This window comes from Liolophura sinensis, chromosome 11 (assembly GCF_032854445.1).
Source record: "Liolophura sinensis isolate JHLJ2023 chromosome 11, CUHK_Ljap_v2, whole genome shotgun sequence".
Classification (NCBI taxonomy): Eukaryota; Metazoa; Mollusca; class Polyplacophora; order Chitonida; family Chitonidae; genus Liolophura; species Liolophura sinensis.
The window spans coordinates 3,964,227-3,987,586 of record NC_088305.1 but is presented as its reverse complement, the minus strand read 5'-3'; the positions used below and the strand labels follow the sequence as shown (position 1 = coordinate 3,987,586).

General features: G+C 42.2%; 1 protein-coding gene across 1 annotated transcript; it reads left to right on the top strand.

Annotated features, from left to right (window-relative positions):
- The first annotated feature begins 2,287 nt into the window (after positions 1 to 2,287).
- On the top strand, positions 2,288 to 17,310 carry LOC135477767 (uncharacterized). Its single transcript, XM_064757970.1, has 10 exons — positions 2,288 to 2,323; positions 2,746 to 2,861; positions 4,518 to 4,644; positions 5,270 to 5,416; positions 6,431 to 8,708; positions 10,770 to 10,925; positions 12,527 to 13,018; positions 13,922 to 14,133; positions 14,884 to 14,917; positions 15,567 to 17,310. The coding sequence occupies exons 1-10, from the start codon at positions 2,288 to 2,290 to the stop codon at positions 16,007 to 16,009; spliced, it is 4,041 nt and encodes a 1,346-aa protein (XP_064614040.1). The 3' UTR covers positions 16,010 to 17,310.
- Positions 17,311 to 23,360: the final 6,050 nt, after the last annotated feature.

The window sequence follows — 23,360 nt, the reverse complement described above, 5'->3', positions numbered from 1 at the left end:
TCTAGGTATTACGATGGGGTAAAGAATGTGCCCCACTTTTGGCTGACTTATTCCTAATCACGACTGTATGCAGAATCTATTAAGGAGTAATCATTACCAGATCCGATCTTTCTCATTCACCAAACGCTATATTGATCATGTGGTAGCTTTAAACAATCCACATATAGCAAAGGCTGTGAAAGACATTTAACATTTAACTTGTATAGATTTATATTTGAACAAAGACCCAAACCAGTTTCCTCTCTACGACTTTACGACAAGAGGGATAGTTTCGATTTTGTTACATGGTGTGTATATATTTCGCTTTGTAGCGTTTGTTAGATCTTGTGTTATGTGACGATTTCAATCAACTTATTACTACAAACTCTAATGTGTCAAGGTTATTCAATCAAACACCTTCAGTCCAAGTTATTTAAGTTTTACAACAAATACAGTTCTCTTGTAAGTAAATATGGACAGAACGTCCAGGATCTTGACGCTCTCCTCGATGAGTGTGTTTGATTCTGGGGCTAGGAACTGTATAGTCATCATGTTGAATTAGATCCCCACGCTGGACATATTAGCAGTGGCAATCAAGGCGCAGCTGAGATACATATATTATTATCGACAACTTTACACCAGCATGGTACGTGATTTCAAAACTGATTTCATTCATTCGCTTTGAACATACCTTGCGACTTTTCAACATCACTGAAAACCGTTGACTTCTTCACTTTGCAGGATTCCAGTCTTATTTCGTACTGTGTATACTTTCTTAGTTTTTTGGTGGCTTGTATAAACATTGTTTTGGAAATTGGCCTTGAGATTATTGACCTGGAACGTCCATATAAGTTGACCGCTTGTATACAAATGTCTATTTCGACGCATAGATACCCAGTGACCTTCCCAATGCATTGCATTTATTTTCTACCCTTCTCTTCCACCCTTTTTCATCGTTGTTTTATTATTATATATGCGGGGACAGAAAAGAGGTCATCAGTATATACGACCGCTGTTGGTCTTCAACAGGACACACCGTAAAGCTTAACCGGCAGACAAGGTCACAAAACATTGATCCCACTCCCGAGACGTCTGGGGTCAAACACCAACAGGGATCTTGACCACCCTTCTCAACCACATCCCGGAAGCCCAGAGTCCTTTTACTCAAGGTTGCCCGGATGTCAAAATCGCACGATACTTTTCTGCCGGTTATCCGCCTAATCAATACAGCTATACGTCTGAGGTCTAAGCATTTCACGCACGAATGGCGTTGGAACGCCCACGGACGAAGAAAGTTATCTCTAATTTCTTATGTAAGGTAACGGGCTGGAATACAACCATAGCATGAAGAAGGTTTGCTGCTGTGCCTTAGTATGTTAGCTGGCAGATTGGACTAATCTAAATATTAATCAATAGCTCCACATTAACCAGCTGAAAGCGGATTCGAGCGCGAAGAACACGGGACAATTAACTGAAAATCTCGCCACGTGAAGCTTATGTGGAGGATGGCGATATTAACATCCAGCACAGGTAAAGTGTGTCGGGTGAAACTTTGCGATATGACAAATTAGCAAAAAGGTGGAACTGACTTAACGTCGCCACTACATAGATGCCCATTGAGATACTGATAACGTAGTCCGACGATTCTCTCTTCCCATCCCCAATTAGTTTGTCTTAAGCTTGGAAGGGGGGTGGCTTCTTCATCAACCAAGCTGTAAAAGAAGACACTAAATCCATGAATCACTCTAATCGTAACATGTTCCTGAGTAGGAGGCACATCCTTTATTCTATACCCTCCGATAGTTTTGGTATTACATAAAAAGAAGGCGATCAAAGACGATAAATCTTATGTTAAACTCCGTTTTGCCCGTGTAAAGGGCTCGCTGGATGACGTACATGGGACGGACTAGTCTATTTATAATACGGTATATTGTTGTTACTTTCGACCTAAAAACAAATAACCTCGTCCACTTTATTGACTACAAAACTGTCACTAGAGATTCGTAGCTCTAACATTATTTCTTAATTTTATCAAATACATGAACAAACCTTAACCATCAACAAATGTGACTCCGCATACCTGCCACGTGTTAATAAATTACACAGTTCCAGTCCAGGAACTGTAGTATTCCTTTTGTTTGCGTGCTTTCCTGCACTTTTTCTCCTGTTTTCCCTGTCTATATTTATTTTCTTTTTTCATCTCTCGTATGTTCCACTTGTTCATCAAAAGTCCTTTGTTTTCCAGGTAGCTCTCATCGCCATGGCAATTGAGACGGTCTAATCAGTGTTCTTATACATATTTTGCACAATGGCGGACAAGCACATCCGAAAGAAACGGTACCGGGTAAGTATTGCCGATATCATCACTTGGTACAGTCAAATAAAAAAGTGGTATATCATTGGAGACCTTGCCTGAAAGTACATTTTTAACACCAAAATAAATACAGAAATGTTTCGGTTTTAGCAAGGTGGAAATGTCGAATCACGCTATCAAGAATCTTTAAAGTATAACTGTTTAGAAGTTTCATAATGGAGGCTTTTACAACAAATATTTATTCTCTGACATGACGAATCAGCCGACTGACCACTGGCAGTAGCCAATACCTCAGAAATGCTATGAAATGCCTTTTGCTTTTAAAACATAAAAATGGAGAAATAATTTACACCTGTTCAACACAAGTTATATGATATAACCTTTCAACTTTATTTGAACATACGTATATACGGTTTTAATGGTGCATTTTCCATTCATTTCGTCTCTTCCAGTCGGTGATAGCCTTTTTGGTGTTCTGTCTCATGCTTGTCGCTTTGTGCACCAGTAAGATCTCCCTTGTCTGGCTCATGTGGCTTCACACTACAGAACAGATCAGCTCTGCAACATGGTGAGTATCCGTCAACACACCGGTGTTCTGTCTCATGCTTGTCGCTTGTGCACCAGTAAGATCTCCCTTGTCTGGCTCATGTGGCTTCACACTACAGAACAGATCAGCTCTGCAACATGGTGAGTATCCGTCAACACACCGGTGTTCTGCCTCACGCCTGTCGCTTTGTGCACCAGTAAGATCCCCCTTGTCTGACTCATGTGGCTTCACACTACAGAACAGATCAGCCCTGCAACATGGTGAGTATCCGTCAACACACCGGTGTTCTGCCTCACGCCTGTCGCTTTGTGCACCAGTAAGATCTCCCCAGTCTGACCCATGTGGCTTCACACTACAGAACAGATCAGCTCTGCAACATGGTGAGTATCCGTCAACACACCGGTGTTTTGCCTCACGCTTGTCGCTTTGTGCACCAGTAAGATCTCCCTTGTCTGACTCATGTGGCTTCACACTACAGAACAGATCACCTCTGCAACATGGTGAGTATCCGTCAACTCCGGTGTTCTGCCTCACGCTTGTCGATTTGTGCACCAGTAAGATCTCCCTTATCTGACTCATGTGGCTTCACACTACAGAACAGATCAGCTCTGCAACATGGTGAGTATCCGTCAACACACCGGTGTTCTGCCTCACGCCTGTCGCTTTGTGCACCAGTAAGATCTCCCCAGTCTGACTCATGTGGCTTCACACTACAGAACAGATCAGCTCTGCAACATGGTGAGTATCCGTCAACTCCGGTGTTCTGCCTCACGCCTGTCGCTTTGTGCACCAGTAAGATCTCCCCAGTCTGACCCATGTGGCTTCACACTACAGAACAGATCAGCTCTGCAACATGGTGAGTATCCGTCAACACACCGGTGTTTTGCCTCACGCTTGTCGCTTTGTGCACCAGTAAGATCTCCCTAGCCTGGCTCATGTGGCTTCACACCACAGAACAGATCAGCTCTGCAACATGGTGAGTATCCGTCAACACTCCGGTGTTCTGTCTGATGGATGTGTACCAGTAAGAACACAATAACACAATACTGTGTCATATATTTAACATAGTATCATGCATCCATAAGTCCATAAGCTCGGTTTCGACGGCAGGAACCCATTGCCTCGAGTGACGTCAAAACTGTTCAAAAACCAGTGGCTTGCTGGACACGGGGCAGAATTGAACATGTTTTGACGGTGGGCGACGCCAATTGCCTAAACAGCTATCGTGTTTAGTGTAAACCCTGTTTCTGACACTGCCTTATTTGAAATTGTTTACACGTTTTAGTATATTATTTATGACCATAATAGTGTTAAATCCAACTGTTTGGCAGTGGTAGAATTTATAATATTAGGTTACGAATTTGTGTTAAGGAAGTGTGAGAAATTCATCATGGATATAACTTAACGTTATCTATAATTAACACCTTTTGATTTTATTTTATTTTATTTTTTGCATTATAAATGTTATAAGTAATTCTATATGGTAACAGCTCGTTACAAATTCCAAACAATCATTACGCGCCGTAACATTTCGAGGTAATGGCAATCATATTTTAAACCATTTAGCACGTTGTAAAATTTCAACATTTAGAGTGTTCTTGACATTCGAATATTTGCGTCCTAACAGAGTGACTCCCCTTAGCGTTTTTGGAGTAACGCCAATTTTTCTCCCACCAGGTACATTTCCATCACCATTCTAATGATGGCACCAACCGTCTTCACATTACTCCACATATTCTGGACAACCTCTTTCATAGCCGTTACCCATTGGACGAAATGGCCGAAAGCTCCTAACATGCTATTGGTAAGTATACATTATTGAAAATCGGAAGTCTAAACTGAAAGAGATTTCAGCATAATGCAGCCCTATCAGCTGTAAGTTACGGGCTGTTACTAGATGATATAACACTATTTTGTGATACTGAGAGTAGTTTTCCTACATAAAGCCTTCCAATTGTTCGGAAATACTGTCTTCTCTGAAACCCCCTGATAATTCCAAAACAAAAACATACACCATTTCCCGTAAGATCGCCTTACTAATATTCAGCTGAGATGGGCAAAGTTTTTTGGGCGTTTGAGAAAAACAAAAGCATGGGTGTCTCTTAAAGACGACGTGCTTACGTGTACATTATTGATAGAGACGGAAGATTTAAACGTTGTTTTATGACTGTCGATGACAGACATTATAGAACTACCTAGACGTTCTAACAACATATCATCTCTAGCGGTCATCTAGTATCCCTATAAATGCAAGGACACACATACTTATGCCGGATGAATATTACCATTTATATTATGACTTGGAAACTTACAGCTTAGGGCCAGAACGATAACAGGTATTAACCTGTTGCTATAAGATCTGACCTTGGCTTTTGACGCCATAAACATTCGGACCATACTGAGGAATTTCTAACTATTGCCACCCACAGGGTCTACTCTCCAGCGTCTTGGAAATGGGAGCGACGGCTTTGTTCATATTCGAGGTGGCACCAGGACTACCGCCTAACAGCGTACTTCCGGTTATGAACACCATTTATGTTGTCCCAATTTTGTACCACGTCTTCAAGAAATACCACGTAAGTGCAAACCCTCATTCAAATTGACTTAAGCGTCTTTTCCCTCCACAATCAATTCAGACTGTCAAGCCCGACGTCGACTGTACTGAGTAGACAGGCTTGTGTGGGCTCAATGAAATCAAAGCGTTGTAATCCTTACAGCGCATGCGCCGCATTATACGTTCGATTTACCCCCACTGACCCCTAAGCAAATGATGTACAGAAATCTTGTCACTAGGATCATGGTGATGAGGCAGGAAGTGATATCAGAAATCACAAAAGCGCTGTCTCAACCTTGTTTCTAATAATACTTTATACACAGGTACTCTGTTGTATGTACAGCATGATCCTAAACAACGCTTGAAACAATTTTATAGTTGAATGCTGAATAAATAGTTACGCGCAGTGATGAGGCTAGATTTAAACTGGTCTACGTGCGTGGCACGGACTCCAAAGAACTCCAAAGTTCCACTGGACGCTGTGACCACATCCGTAAACTACGACATGTATGGCCAAATTCAAGTCTTGCGACCGATCACATTTGCAAATTACGTCATTGGAATGGCATGTTACGCTAATACGTAAAGAACATCATCCACTAGGCCTCCATTCTGTTTGATGAAAATATGACTACAGTATAGACATATGATTGTAAAGGGGTTCCTCTGTGGCCGAGGGGATGAGCACGTTAGCTCGGCGCAATGACCCAGGAGCCTCCCACCAATGAGGTGGCTCTGAGTTCAAGTCCAGCCCATGCTGGCTTACTCTCCAGCCGTACCTAGACGGCCTGACAACAATCTATGGGTGGTCGTGGGTTCTGCCCGGGCTATGCTTGCTGCCGTCCAATAAGGCTGTTTTTGGTGGTGTTGGGGGGGGGGGGGGTCGTAATACAGAACTGGAAGCTTTATTAGTGTTAACAGCAGTTAAATGTGAAATATTAGAAGTCTGCCTCACACCAGCCAAAAAAAAAATCGATTGGAAATTATCGCAATTTATCAAATTGTATGTATCATGTCCTCTTTTTCATTTTATCAGAATCAATCGTGTAACGTTTATTGGCAATCAAGCAATGGGGACGGTCTGGAAAAGTTGAAACTGAAGGAAAGGAAATCCCGAGTAATATTAAAGTTCATCGTGGGTTCTAGCATGTTGGTATTAGCGTCTATCGGCTCCTACGTTTTGTACTGGTTCGTGCCCCAGCATCTCCAGCTTGCACAGGCTATACTCCTACCACTGATGCTATTTTTTCTGTCCCTCATCTGGATGCCTCAGATTCAAACCGACGCCATTAGGTCTTCCAATGGGACTTTCGAGGGCCGATGGAAATCCACGGGACTGTACTCAGCTATGAAACTGGTGATCTCGCCCGTGATTGTGTACTTGATTTTAATTTATCGCTTCCATGACTTGCGTGGACCGTACCTCAATGACTTTTTGTACAGGGGTTTCCTTGAACTGGGACGTTTGGATGTCTTGTTGCCGTTGATGGGCAACATCGTCGCTGGTCTGTTGACCATGCTCATGGCTTTCATAGCCTCGACTTTGGGGCTGTCAACCAGCGGATTATTCCTGCCGGCCTTGGTGTCGACACCTCTCTCTATTGGCGCCTTAACGCTTGTCTGTTACTTTGGATATGGCGTACCCGCAGCTGTGTGCGTTTTAGGTGACGGCGCACCAGCTTGGTGCTTCTTGGCAATGTCTGTAGTCATCTGGATTTTCCCGTTCATTTGCTGCGGAGCCAGTTTATCTAAGCCGTGCGCAGTGCTGCTGAAACCTTTCCATCAAATGTTCATCCAGTTATACTGGAGTAACATTTATCTTGAGCAGCACGTTCTGTTGAACTATTCACCGCAAGGATTTACGTCAAACGGGAACACATACGCCAAGGAGTCTAGTTTCTCCAAGAACAAAATCTTCGTATGCACCACGATGTATCGAGAGGCGGATTTCGAAATGAGGCGATATTTGCTCAGCTTATGTAGGGTTTCCTGCTCACAAAAGCTGCAAAATATCTACATCGAAGCGCACATATTCCTGGACAATGGCTCCGAGGGTACGACCATGACGGCTTCCGCTCAGCGTTTGAACAGGCTGCTGCTGGAGACTGTTGGTGTGGACCCGAACCACGGTGCAGGATACAAGACACCGTACGGCCTGCAGATACGGTGGATGCTTCCAGGCGGTGTTCCTTTGTTCATGCATTTAAAAGACTCCAACAAGTTCAAACCGAAAAAGCGTTGGTCGCAAGTGATGTATATGAACTACATTCTAGATTACCGATGCAAGATTGTACACGAGTTGGAAATGTTGTCCAAGTCGTCACCCGAATATAGAGAGCAGTTTGCTGACAGTGTATCATCACATTTTAAACACGCCAATGGTTTAAGGACACCTGATTCTCCTGGGCGGACGTCGGGATTAGGCGCGCATAAGGATGTGGAGAAAGAACTAATTCAACTTGCGAGACTGTTAAAAGATCGGGACAAGTCTAACACGAAAGACTGGAATACGCACGCAATTTCGTTATCCGTATCGAAACTGATTCGTGTCCTGCGCTCCGACGACATTCGGACAACGCTCCAAAAGTTCAGCAATGCCTACCCGGTCGACATGGAATCCTTGAGCGAAGACTCAACTACCGACGACGTCACGGAAAATTCTGACGCGTACACGGTGTCACGTGAAAGTTCGGAAGAGGCAGACGACATCTTTGATTCTGACACTGACCTTTCCGCGGGCTCTTCCGCATTTGTCAGTTTTAACGGGGAATGTGAAAAATACACCCGAACCCCTCTATCTCGCCTGGCTTACAGAAATAGGCAAGATGGCGACCACTTTCATGGGAAAGTTGGAATTAATAATTTAGGATTCATCGGAAACACCACTAGCTACAACTTGAAACCGGTTCAGAGAAAGATAAAGCCAATCGTGCTTCCACCGATGCATTTGCCAGCAAAAGCCAGGGCTTCAGTATCGAGGGCAAATCTACTGGAAGACTGGGGAGAAGAAAACGATTCCTTTAGATCGCCTAGCGAGGACTTGTCAGGTATAGGGCTCTACACCATAGGAGAACACAACGACTACGCCACACTACCAGACCTACCCCAACGTTCGCCACAGCAACAGTACTACGATGACCACACGTTTATTCTGGCCACGGACGCCGACATGGAATTTGATGAATCCAGTGTACGCCATGTTTTGAATATCTGCAACCAAAATAAAATCGTCGGAGGTGCCTGTGGCCGTACACATCCTATTGGACAGACGACCCGACCAATCGTATGGTACCAGAAATTCGAGTACGCCAAAGGTAAGTTCGCCAACAACGATAACCATATCGTGTACAGAGTACAGCCAGCCACTACCATGTAAACTAGGTCTCCATGCACATCTTTATTTATTTATCTGATTGGTGTTTGCGCCGTATTCAAAAATATTTCATTAATATGATGACGGCCAGCAATACGACGGGAGGAAACCAGACAGAACTCGTGGGAAATCCACGAGTTCCGCAGGTTGCTGCCAGACATTCCCAGCATGAGTTGCACTTCAACTCGCGGCAACCGCACAGCCGCGATATCCTCATTATAGTATTTTTCGTATCGTCTTGAACTCAGACCCATAGTTGTTAAGTGAATGACCAATATTATATATACGAGGCCCGTATTAAAGGACAAGAAAAAAAATGACCAATAATCCGACCGGCGGACAGAACTGCCAACGTATAGAGCATCTTAGTCATTTAGAAGATATATAAATTTGATCGCGAGGCATCGATCTTCGTTTACGTTTTGTGGGAATCGGTACACTGAAGGCTTTGTCTTGTAAAACTCACCGTTATCTGATCAAACTCACCGTTGTTGGGTTAAACTCACCGTTGCCTAGTCAAAACTCACGATTACCTGGTAAAACTCACCGTTGTCTAGTCAAACTCACTGTTTTCTGGTAAAACACCGTTGTCTGGTCTAATTCACCGTTGTCTGATCAATCTCACCACTCTCTGATCGGACTCACCATTCTGTGGTCAAACTCACCGTTGTCTCGTCAAACTTTTCGCTGTGTGTTCAACTCACCTCCATCTGGTCAAACTCAATGCCATCTGGTCAAACTCACCTGTAACTGTAAACGGTAAACTGCAACTGTAAATCTTTCTATGTGCCGGTTACATTTTTACATGCTACCTTTGAACCTGTTTTTTTTTTATTCACCTAACAAAGGGCTAGTTCACATTTACTTTCTGCGGGATATTGGCTCGAGGTATTTCAAACTTCTGCTTGATTTGCGGGATATTGGCAAGAGGGATTGCAAACATCTGCTTGATTTGCGGGATATTGGCGCGAGGTATTTCAAATTTCTGCTTGATTTGCGAGATATTGGTGCGAGGTATAGCAAAATTCTGCTTGATTTGCGGGATATTAGTATGAAGTATTGCAAACTTCTGCTTGATTTGCAGGATATTGGTGCGAGGTATTGCAAACTTCCGTCTGATTTTGAATGAGGTTTAGTAAGTCAGGGTCAGCAAAAAGATGATGACTGATTTGTGCTCACATATATGCACAGATCCTGTGTGCGACTGGGGTAGCTTTTTGTTAAAACCGTACACTGTTAAAATATGACGCTATTCCATGTGAACGCGACTTTCATTCCTAATGTCGTATCTGACGAGTCGGTTTGACAAATCGCATTGTGTGAACGCGGCTTAATATCCTTTCAATCATTACCAGATTGTAACGGGCATTCAAAATCCAATAAACAAAATGTATTACTTTTACTTTATGTTCTGTCTGGTTAAAACTCTCCGGAAAACTACGAGTTTGCTCTCTAATGTACAGTATATGTATATCCTACGCCACACAAAGGAAACACCGTTGTGGATGGTAAGACATCACATTAACTCTAAAAAAGTGAAAAAATGATAATGGGGAGAAACACTAAAGCATAGCCACTGATAATGGTGATATGTGTTTCAATCCAGTTTCGGCTTGATCGGTTGTAGCTATATGCCAGTGGGTTTGTCAGATATCTGGTGAGGTGTGGTGATCCTTTTCCGCGCTCTTTTAACTTTCTGAAATACATATTTTGATTGTCGGCAACTTATATACTAGCACCGTAATTGTTATGTATACCGATGTGATACATAATCGAAAAGTTTTGACTGCTTCACTTTGGACGATTCCGTTTTAATACCGTTCTTTGTATGCTGTCATAGCTCTTCGTTGGTTTGTGTTATACGTTGTTAAAATTGACATGGCGTCCATTTTGATTGACCGGTGGTATATGAGTGTCTACCAAAGATTCATTCATTAGAAAGCTGGTTGTGGTCAGTTGATATGATCGGGAGGAGGTCTAACTTGCTTGCTTTTCGTTTCAGATTTCTGGATGATCAAGACTGCGCAAAACGTCATAGGCTGTGTAATGTGTTGCCCCGGATGTTTCAGTCTCTACCGCGCGGCCGCAGTTCGCGACGTCATGCATTCCTACAGTCAACCCACCAACTCGCCGTTTGACGTCTTCATCAAAGATAACGGCAAGTATAATACTTCAGGGAAGACCACAGAAATTATCAATACATCCTTACGAAAGGGTTCACAATGGTCAACTCCTGGTACCGAAGACTGCATTATGGCGACATTAGCATTAAGGTGGCTAGTCCAGCTCGTAACCACAATGGGAACCCATGGCAAACCATACACCGATTCACGGCAAGTCTGATATGTCCTTTCTAAACGATGGCTGCAATCCAAAAGTGGTGGCATCTTTAGCTCTTACTTCTCAGCTCGCCCGCACACGTAACATCTCACATATATTCCACACACGAAACCCAAACTCATCTCGCAGTCATCACTAAAGCAGCAGGCATTTTGCCTTTGCCACAGTTATGGGTCTTGAAAAAGTTATCGCTCCTAGATGGCGCATGCCCGTTAAACCTGAAAAGACGAGTCTAATGTCCGCCATTAGAAATGTAAATGAATGGTCCGCCGTGTTGTGAATATGGGGCTAGTGTGCCATTACCGAATGGAATATACCTGGGATGTAGCGTGTGCGGGCGAGCTGAGCTAAGAGCCTAAAGTTTATACCACTTTTGGAAGGCAGCCATTGTTTAGAAAGGATTTATCGGACATAATGGTTTAGCGTGAATGGTTTACCATTAGTTCCCCCTGTGGCTACGAGACTCCACTAGCCAAATATAAAGAGAGGAATTGAAGTAGCCATCTGAGGCTTCAATTTTGATTTTTTTTTTTTTTTTGATTGGTGTTTTATGCCGTATTCAAGAATATTTCACTTATACGACGGCGGCCAGCATTATGGTGGGTGGAAACCGGGCACAGCCCGGGGGAAACCCACAACCATCCGCAGGTTGCTGGCAAACCTTCCCACGTACGGTCGGAGAGGAAGGCAGCATGGGCTGGTCTCGAACTCACAGCGACCGCATTGGTGAGAGGCTTCTGGGTCATTACGCTGCGCTAGCGCGCTGACCGACTGAGCCACGGAGGCCCCCTTCAATTTTGACCTTTGACATTGGTTAAAATTTGCCTTGTGCTATCGACCCCTGACCGTCGTTGTGTAAGTGGATCATTCCTGGAGGCAGCCTTAAAGAGGATATGCCGGAGATATTCGATGAAAAAGAAATTTATATTCCATAATCAAATCAAGTTTCCTGTATTTTCCGAGAATAGCTCACATAATTGCTTTTTAGTAAATATCAGACTTGTATCTATAGTACAAATAGTGTTAAAAGAGCTTACAGTATCTTAAATAACTTTTTGGAACTCTGTTACCGATTCTGCCACGAAATCACTTGATCAGAAGAGGCTGGAGTCTTCTGAAATTTATTTATTTATTTATTTATTTCGTCTGAGCTTTACGCTGTACTTTCGAATATTTCCTTTATAGGACGGGTTCCTCCATTATACTGGGAGAAACCGTGTTGTGTAATGATATAATTATTTGGGCTATCCTAAATTAATAGCAACAAATTCAATTTGATTTGCCCTGATCGATTTTTTGCCAAAAATCTCAGGCCTAGCCTCTTTAAAACATCATTCAGGTTATAAAAAAATGTTTAACATGATTGGATCTAGTAAACTATTACTAATGTTGCGCATGCGCATGTGTAAATGTATGCAGGAGAAGATCGTTGGATGTGTACACTGATGATGCTGAGCGGCTGGAAGCTGGAGTACACCTCCTACTCGGACAACTCCACGTACTGCCCAGACACTTTCCTGGAATTCCTCAAACAGCGGCGCCGCTGGGTGCTCTCCGAGATGTCCAACCTTCTCCTGGTGTTCAAGAACCTTCGCCTGATGGCGCAGAAGAACGCCAGCTTTTCCATCGTCTACATGGCCTACATCCTGCAGATGTTCATGTTGGTAGTTCTCTCCCCTTCCTTCTCCATAATGATGATGACTGCAGCACTTGACATCATCTTCGGCGTGACGTTTGAGATTACCACGCCCATTGCCTTCATCCTCCTCGTCATCTACATGGTGATCTGTTCCACCAAACCCATCGAGTTCCAGGCCAAGGTGACCCTGGTGGCTACCGTATTCCTGGGCCTCGTCATGCTGACCATCAGTGCAGGTTTTATGTGGTATATGATCACCGACACACAGGAAGGTGAGGCTGGTGAAACTAAAAACCGCTTACGGCCGTCTTTGTTTTCTCGTAGACCATCGTGGCTTTGTGGTTAGTGCGCTAGTGCAGCGTAATGACCCAAGAGACCCTCACCATTGTGGTCGCTGTGAGTTCAAGCCTAGCTCATGCTGGCTTTTCTCCGGTCATAAGTGCATAGGAAGGTCGCTCAGCAATATAGCCAGGGTTTCTTCCCACCATAATGCTCTGTAAAGTGAAATATTCTTGAGTACGGCGTATCAAATAAATAAGTAAATGAAAGTAGTGTTAACCTTTCATGATCATACATGCAGAAGACATGCGTCACCATTGTAAATGCGAATGACACAACATTGAAACAGATTTGAAAAACGGATCCCTGGTGTGAATCAGAAACTTTTCGATGTCAAATGGGTTTTGTTTTTGTCCATAGAATCTCTCGTCTTCAAACATTCCCTTGAATCATAACCCCACCTTGTAAAAATGTTGAATATATTATTAATGTCTTCCGCCACGGAGTATAAGACACAGAAACACCCGAGGCAGTACATGACACAGCCCATAAGTGCTAAAGACATAGCACATTTTCATAATGAGAGAATGCAATATTCAAGGGCAATGAAACTTTGTGTAAAAAATGTCATCGTTAGAAAGCAACTGCCGCTCAAGCCTTATTCAATACATCGAGGGTTTACCCCGCACACTCCGGTTTCCTCCACCCGTAAATCTGACCGTCGTTGTGTATGTGTAAACATATTAAATATGGCGTTAAAGAACAATTAAATAAAAAAATAAACAAATAAATAAGAAAATATAAGAACAAATCAATAAATATATAAATGTAAATCCGTAAACAAGTTACAGGTAGCTCATACGTCACTGGTCATGGACATGTTTGTGTACTTGCAGATCTTAAGGACGGTTACATCAGTTTCAAGCAATACTACCTCATCTTTGTGCTCCTCCTAGCGGTGATTTACGCAGCCTTCATTCACATCGGAGATGCCTGGAACATCCTGTACGGAGTTGTCTTCCTTCTTGCTTTCCCTGCCATGTACATACTGCTGCCTTTCTATGCCGTTGCGAACATTGTCGATCAGTCCTGGGGAACACGTGATCAGGTCAGTTTGCAAATTCCCTTGTTCAAGTTTATTATATAAGGAATAATAATTTTATCTAGTGTACGTTGTTCTTTGGGTTTTGATACTGATTACACTCATTAACCTAGAACATTCCTTGTGTCTTTCTAACATCACTGAAAACTTGTGATGGCTTCTCTTTGCGTGATTCTGTCGTGATTTTACACTTGATATACTTTCTTAGAGTTCTTCAGTGGTTTGTGTTAAACGTCGTTTTGGGAATTGGCGTTGCGGTTATTTCCCCGGAACGTCCATTTTGGTTGTCGGCTGGTACGCGAATGTCTGTTTCGACGCATAGATTTTAGTACCACAATTTTGGAAGAGTTTTACTTTTAGAATAAGGCTCCATAGAAATGAACCTGTCGCCGGAGATATATCCGCACTTTGTGGCTGCCTTTGTGGTTGTGAACCACGTAGTATTACTGTACGCATGCCGCAACCGCGCAGTGTTATACAGTTGTCCAGGAGTAACTGAGGCTGAGAAATGCCACAAAGTTTAAAACAGTGAGATACTAAAAAAAATGACATCGAAACGCCCCACCACAGAAAAGAAGTTCACATTTATGTCATCAATTTTAGTGAGAAGAGCGGTTAAAACTTTTGTTAGCATTTTTTAGAGAAACAATGGATTTGCTTCTCCGCAGATCCAGGTTAAATCATTTCCATGCTTATACCACCGATACAATTTGCCTAGCATGCATTCATCTGCGACAACACTTCTTTTTCTTTCAGACGGTGGAGAAGACAGCTGAAAGTAAGGAAGGAGGTGAGTTTCGCGCATGCTAGTATAAATAGATTCTCAATTTGAATACCGCACATACAACAGCTACATGACTTGTTGTAAATGTTTCCCCGGGCTCTGCTTGTTTCCTCCCGCCATAATGCTGGCGGCCATCGTTTTGGTGAAATAGTTTTAACTACGGCCTAAAACACCTATCAAATAAATAAATAAAACCTGTTGTCAATCGCACAACGGTGACTCTAGTTCAACTTGAATTCGCAATTGTTGTCTCACAATAGCATGGGCACTGCTTAAAAAGTTTGACCATAAAACGTCTTGACAAGGGCAGGAATGATGCGGAGTCTACACACCTCGACTTCGAATTACTTTAGACAATGACTATTTCGGTACCCATCTCGGCTCATTCCGGATCATTCACAAAAAGCGTTGTTCGTCACGCAGCTGTTCAGTCGCTGAGCAGTAACATCGAAGGCTCGAACCCTGCTCTTGCTGGATTGGCTGCGGTTTTCAGTCAGGAGAATTTTCAAATACCAGAGGGCAGGCAGCGGCGGTGTACTCACAGCACGCTTGTTATTTCCAATCGTGAAACTGACCACTATCAAAATTACACCTGATGGCTCTTAGAAAAGTGAAGCGACCAAGGGTAATACTCTTTTCATTTTCTATTTTAAAGGCATTCCCGAGGCTGGTGGAAAGTCTTTCATTCCGTCTGCTGAGCAAATACCCAGCTTGGACTGTGGACCGGAAGAGCAGAAACAGGAACACAAGTTCTGGGAAGACCTACGCATGAAACTTCTCGGCCGTGACGTCAACCTGGGAGCAGATGACGTCACTCTGCGCAGGCAACTGAAAATTGTCCGTAACCGAAGTTTAGCCTGTATGATGTTAGCCAATCTATTCTGGCTGGCGTTTCTTAGTGTAATGTACATGCTGTTACCGCCGGACAATCACGTCTTTGGCTTCGTCCTTTGCGGCATCTACAGCTTTTCGCTGGTCATACAACTGATAGGCATGACAGTGAACAAATTTCGCACAATATTCCGAAAGTTTGTGGTGACAACATACGGAAGTCGGCAACCCATATGGATTGGTCCGAGGGCCAAGACGAAAACTTGACCTGAGTTGCTGAGATGCCTTATACCGGATGTGGAATTCTGGGTGAGAATTCTTAAAGCATAATAACCAGCACGTGATCATATTAAATAGTAACACCGCCGCGTCTCCCTGGTACCACGCGCTAAATAGGGCGTAATCATACTACACTCTGTGATCGAGACCTTGGCAAAGTTTATGCCTTGCGCCGTTTTAAGAAATCAGGTTTTGAATGTGAAAGGAAAAACTACAGGCGAACATACATAAGTTCAGAAGACATTGATAGTTAACCTTGGTACGGAGTCGCGCAAATGACACATTTTCTACTGGTCATTGAAAAAAGAGAATGCAGAAAAGTATTCTATTAACGAAGGGAAAACTATTTACCTGCCAATTAGCCAACCGGTGAAAATGGTGATAACTGAAATAAGTATCTCATTGCCTAATAAATCTGGGAAAATTAATTTCTCGCGTGAATGCGGAATGTTCTTTATTCTCTTTTTGTGTTTTAAAAAAATGAGAATTTTTGTACAAAACACTGTTTACAGGTGAAAATACTTTCCCCCGAATTAGCAAATGGCAATACTTGAAATATTAACTTCTCATTTACTACTAAGTCGGGGGAAATTAAATTAACCTGTGAAAATAATTCCCTCCTCTGAACATTTTTGTAAATGAATAAATTCTCTTTTTTCCAGGAGACAAAACAGAGAATAATGACTATAAATTACGTTTCCCGGTCTGGGCAGCCAATGAAAATCCATTAGTCCAGATATCACCATTCTAATTGGTTGCCTAAGTCGGGAGTGAATAATCTCCCCCTTCGCCACCCCCCCCCCCCCCCCCCACCCTTCGCGTTAGCAAAAAAGTTTATTGTCTTGTTCAATAGTCAATAAAAAAGAAGTGTCTCCCGCGGTTCCGTAGTGTCTTGAACTTAGCCAACTAATTTTCAGATCATCGTATGCATTTAAGGGAGGACTCCACATCTTGTTTTAATCCTTTGGAACATTTGTATGTCTTTGTAATTAGGATGTAAACCATAGTAAATCTCTGATCCCCACCATTATTTGTTTTCAATAAGTCATAACTACCTTGTTCTGTATGTTCCCATCCACTTCAAAGCGAACCAGAGGAAAGCACAAAGTAACTGTTAGACGCCAATAATCTTCTTTAAAACTGTGATGGATAATGAAAAAAATTGATTTAAAATTATGCTGTATGATTCTTGTGTAACAGTATATAATGTGTACTTGTGTAACAGTATGTAATGTACGAAGTACCGGTTTTTACATAATTGAAGAAATCAACACATTATTTCTCACATGCCCGGTATCTGCCGGAAGTTAAATTGTATAACGTTTTATATCTGGTATATATATATATATTCCATATTTTAAATACACATTTAGGAGATGGTTGTCGTGTTATTACTGGATTTTTCTTTTGTTTTCTTTGGTACTTATGCAGTATACCTTATTAAATACGTTAATGACATTATGATGGTTTCATCAGTTTACACCTAGCTGTGCGTGACGTCATATATACAGGGTAAACTTGGCGTCATATATTTATTTATTCATTTAGTACATTGTTGCTTAAAGTCATACTCGAGAATTTTTGACATGCCATGGCGATCAGTTGTATGGTTGGAGGAAAGCGGGGTGCCCGTTATAAAACCACCGCTTTGAGGCAAGTTACTGACGAACTTTCCCAGATGTGTGACCTACAGAATTGAACACCAAATTGGTAGGAAACAAGTGGGCATCAACGAACGTTAGACTGCGCAAACGTCAAGAACCTACTGTCATTGAAGTTCCCCATACAGAGAGAGGGGGCACGTGCAAGGCTGGGATTGAACCCGCACTTCATGTGCCTTAGCGAGTGGAAGGCTAGCCCCTCTAGCCCACAGACCATGGTCCGCCTCCTGCCGTCATATATCGTGAGCACTGATTGGTAATTCTGTATGTACGGAAGCCGGTTAAGAGCATCGTCGCAGCGTCAAAACATGATATCTGATAAACGTGAGTCGAAGGGTCTTGTTTAATCAAGCACAAAAATATCCCTAACTTTTACAACTTAACTCCGTCAAGAAGCTCTACAAGTAACTCTGTCTGTCTGTGTGTCTGTCCGTCGGTCGTTCAAATTCTTGATATGATAACTCATGTCTCAATAATTTTCCATAAGCGACAATGTCAACATTTAGTGGTCGTGACTCAGTCTCAAACATTCTTTGGTATTGGAGAGGAAGACAGTCATTATTCTGGCACCAAGCATTCACATACACCAAATATGGCCGGCTTGCCGCCAAAAAAGACTAAACCCTAAAATACCGAGAATTACATTCGCTCCCGAAAACGGAGGTTTTGTCTCCATGCGAAATTGAGGTTTGATCAAAGATTGTCTTCCATGGATTCAAATCGGACTTGGAAAAGCAAAAACTGTTCTGGGCATTCACCAGTTTTCATTAGATAGACTGTTGTTACACCAGTGAAGTTATAATGTCTACACGAGCCAGTCATAAATTTTAACAACGTGGTTGTATTAATACAAGAAATTTTATTTTTCTGCTCTTCTACCATCTTCGCTGAAGGAAAAATCGTCGTCGTATATCTATCCTGATTTATGTCTTTCGATATTTCAACAATTGGTCGACATATCCCTTCACTAATTACATACCACTGACATTTGCATGAAAATGGTCGAAAACACAGCGGAATGTCGAACAACAACGCATAGTCTTTGGCATTAATGAGACGTGTGTTAAGCTATGATGAACCACTGATTACACTTCAGCGCAAGATACACACAGAAATGGACATTTACCGAACCGAAGCCTTTAATCCTTATTGTGACGTCTCTGACGACTTAGGTGGAATCCCGGACAGAATCATCATTAACCATAGCTTGCTCTCCTTGAAGTTCATAGTGACAATTCCGTATCCTGCAAGAGCAGGCTAGACTCATCACACTGACGTGGACAGATTAGACTACTTTTACCATATGACCGATACCAGTCATATTTACCGTCCATGAAACAAACATGCCTTCTCTCGAGCTCAGAACGGTTTACTCCCAGCATAATGTTGACCGCCCTCGTGTCAGTGAAATATTCTTCAGTCCGACGTAAAACACCAAGTAAATAAAGAATGAATTAAAATCATGTCCTTTTTCATCCATGTAAACGAAAATACCGCGAGCCAAGCGTTTGCTGATCATGCGTGGCGAACATAATTTATTAAATTATTCATTTGTTTCGTTGCTGACGTCATACTAAACGTACATTTCACTTACATAAGGGAGGTCAAGGTTATAGGTGATGGAAATCGGAAATCACGTGCATGAAAGTGACCTGGTTTGTCGGGTGAGGAATGCGCCACGCCGCACCTCGTTAGGTAACTGTCGGGTGAGGAATGCGCCACGCCGCACCTCGTTAGGTAACGGTCGGGTGAGGAATGCGTCGCACTTCGTTCGGTAACTGACAAACTCCCGGACCTATCGCCGCAATAATACTTATAATAATATCAACTTGGTAATGCAGGCTGTCCACATTTACGTAAAATTTGGCACTTTCCACTGTTGTATAAGTGGAGACTTAACGTACTTCTGATCTAAAATGGTGCAAACAGCAAGAGCAGCTGCGATTGGCTGTCCGTCATATTGGCGTGATTTCAGAATACTTCTTTCGATCGCCTTGGTCCCACGTGCATTTCATTGGATCGCTTATATTAGCATAAATTCCCCGCGCATTTGAGCAGGTGAATATGTGATTGGATAACGATGAGTGTCAGTTACGCTCCCAGAACCCGGAGTGATATAAATGCGTACAGCGAAACCATGTTCGTAATGTCTGCTTTAATTTAATTAACGAAGATTCAAACGACATATTACTGAACTACTGAATTACTGAAGTCTCTGTCTAGGTGATGTTAGAATTACATTTTATTCACATAAACACTGTATTAGACTGATATTTATATTGTGTTGAATATGAATATAAATATGTTATTATCATAATAACAGAATACATTCTACAATCACTCAGGCAGCAAACTTTATTAAAACTAAAAGATTTATATTTCCCGCGGAATAAAAATAAAAATCAAGCTAAAAAAAAGAATTTTCAAGAGAGCATGATGATGCATTGGTAATCCTGAACACGGTATTATGTGTCACAATTTGGTCCAGAACCGCATTGTTTGTCATTTTTACCTTAACAACAGCAGCCTTTCTATGAAAAACGAACAGATTTATCCCCTCCCCCCCCCCTCCCAAATGAACATAATTATCAAAAGTTACCGGTTTGAATGAAACAAAACAAACAAAAACAATTTCAATAGAAAATAATGCCGTATTTTCATCCCAGCACGCTAATATGCACGCGTCTCAGTTTTGTTCCGAAGTGTATAGTTTGTCGTTTTCACTTCTACACCTTGCAGTATTTACCCATACCAAAATCTGAGGACAGACTGGTAACCTACATGTACTTGATTTTAAAAGGGAGAAGGATCTTATTTCTCTTTCGTGGCGCTGATGAGCTTGAGAACTGACCAAGTGGTTCATACGTGTTTACAACCTGTTGCCTCAAAAGGTTTGCCGTTACGTAGTCTCGCAGCATGCAACACTTCCTCACGTTATTTTTCCTCCAATGGACTGTCTAGCAGCGTTTTCAGCCAGGCGTATAGATCACGTGGCATCGATCATCTCATCTACACCACCAATCAAAGTAGTTAATTAACAATTGTTATGGGATTATATACTTACCAAAAATCGTCTCCTGTTCACAAAGCTCGAGTTCTATGCCAAATATTTGGGTTCATAGATAAACCGTCTACTTCATCAAATTGTGTTACTTTAGATCTTTTTGTAAATACCACAGTTTAATAAGCCTATTTTCTGCATGCATGAAGAAATGCTTTATAATTGATAGTGCGAGGAAAAATCATTTCGGCAGCGAACGGTAATAAGAATCTGGCTAACGGGAGAATACTCTGTATAGTCTAGGTATATGCATTTATACGAGTGCACGTCGTCCTGTAGAATACGTATGTAGGCTTCGAAGGTAGACAATACCACAACGGTCAGAACATATTCGTATACCAATCCTCACCACTAAAGGCAACACACCGCATGAAAAATCTCCCAAATCAAAATTTAGAATGTGCACGCCCAAAAGATAGGTTACCAGGCAAAACGCTACATAAAACCTAATAAAACAATGTTCAAGTTTTTCGTGATTTTTTTCCCACACGTTACGTCGCCTTGTGACGATAGAACCTATAGCCAACATCATGTACAAAAAAGTTACGAGAAATGTGACTAACGACTGCGGTCACCCTAATAGCAGTCATAGGTCCGATAAGGCATGGAAAAGGTAAGCATTACGGGGCATGGTGCATGTTACACACCTAGCAAAGAAACCAGGCCGATATATAATGCGCAAAATAAGCAAGGCAATGCTGAGTAAACAGCGAATTTTGCAAATGTGACCTGTAAGTAAATCCTTTTTTTTTGTCCTCTTTTTACCTGGAGCTTTAATATCGATCACTTTAAACATCTTAATTTCTTTCAGCAGCTCACTGGAGTGAGTGAGTGCTTATAGGGTTTAACGTCGTACTTACCCACTTTTTCAGCCATATGACGACCAAGGAGTCTTCATTGTGCGTGTAATGTGCCTCCTTTTGCAGGACGTTATGGAAGGGAACATCCGCCATAACTGTATGCGTGTAACTTTGAACGTTGCAAGTTCTACACTGTTATATAAGTCGGCAGCTTCTGCTATGTGTCTACCGACATTCGGCTATGTGGCTACCGAAATATGGGTATGGTATGTAATCTGAACATTGCAAATTGTGATGCCGCAGGTTCTATCTTTCCAACGAGAAAGCCTGTAAGCGCGTTGAAATTTCAAGGGAGGAATTAGCGCCCCCCTGGTGTCATAGGGGTGCATCACCACAGATGAGCACTCGATGCCCCGTTATGACAACAGCGGGCGGTTCCGTCAATAGTAAACTGAAATAACAACCCCTCCCGAGTCAAGAATTACGACATTTCATTTCAGCTGGTTTCCCATGTTCGGACGTAGTTGTGTGCTCTTTTGTTTCTTACTTCATAAGAAATATTTTCTTTTGGTGAAAGATAAATTTATTAGACTTTATGTTTTAAATTTTAATGCCCCGAGACAATTATTTGTGTGTATTCTCGTGTTCACTGTTGGCTGGTACTCTCATGACTCTTGGTACATGAACGGGCCGTAGAACTTTACTGGTAAATTTATGTGTTCGTCAGTGCATCAACGAGCTGAAATCTATGTAGGCGGCTCGTGGGTTTGTGGTTTGTCAGAAATCCACTACGCATGGGGAATCCAAAACTCCCGTGATTGATATCAAAACGTCTCCTATCGGATAGTATAATATGTACTAGTTCACGTCGGTAGTTTGCAGGCTCTGGTTTTCTCTTGACACAATAAACGACGGTAATTTTAAACACACAATCAGTCTAAAAGAAAAATATACTGGTACTTAAAATCGTTACCTGCAAGTGTTTTTTTTATATACTACTGACATTCTTATGCATATTGCCCTTATTTGTGGAGGTAAATATACCACTTATTTTACATTCTGTATTTTAATACAATCTTTGTTTTATTTCATGCACCTGTAAATGCCATTTAGTAAATCTGTTTATTAAATTACATTTCCCGGGAATATATTTGCGCTATGAGGCCATATAATATTATTCTCACAAGTGATGACACCATGGTGATTTACTTTCATATGCATATCAGGATGTTAATTTTGTTATTGTTATTTATTTGATTTGTGTTTTAAGCAGTACTCAGGAATATTTCATTTATATACGACGGCGGCCAGCATTATTGTGGGATGAAATCTGCCCGGAAAAACCCACGACAATCCGCATTCATTGTATTTCACACGTTTGACGTCGAAAATCACTTCCACGAAAAGAAATCCCCTTGAGAAACTCATTTCACACAGTCGCAAAACAATGTGTAGTAGGCCTATCCCCAGTAGAACAATAGGCCTTATCGTGATGATGTCGTGGTTTGATGGAGTTCTGCTAACAGTTCGTGCTTAGTTTAACTTATAGCGCCAGTAGTATAGTTGGGAGATTTCGTGTCGGATTGCGGAGGAGCTTGCGGAGGAGCCGGTGAGGGTGTGTCGTTGAGTCCGCGCTCCCATGTGCGAGGCGCATGAGTGTGACTTCGCACGTCAAGCGAGGCGCGCCATTGGCGCCAAATTGATCAATGGGTAAGCTCCATTTCGCGACAAAACTGACCAATGGGTGACCGCGCGGAACCCATGAACGAGAAGCGTGACGGACCCATGAGCCAACGGACCAATGGGTGACCACGCGG

Bases quoted from the DNA above. Each gene is read 5' to 3' on its own strand.
- LOC135477767 (XM_064757970.1), top strand. From the start codon at position 2,288: ATGGCGGACAAGCACATCCGAAAGAAACGGTACCGG. The intron at 2,324-2,745 runs GTAAGTATTGCC...CGTCTCTTCCAG, and splicing joins TCCGAAAGAAACGGTACCGG to TCGGTGATAGCCTTTTTGGT. The intron at 14,134-14,883 runs GTCAGTTTGCAA...TTTTTCTTTCAG, and splicing joins CCTGGGGAACACGTGATCAG to ACGGTGGAGAAGACAGCTGA.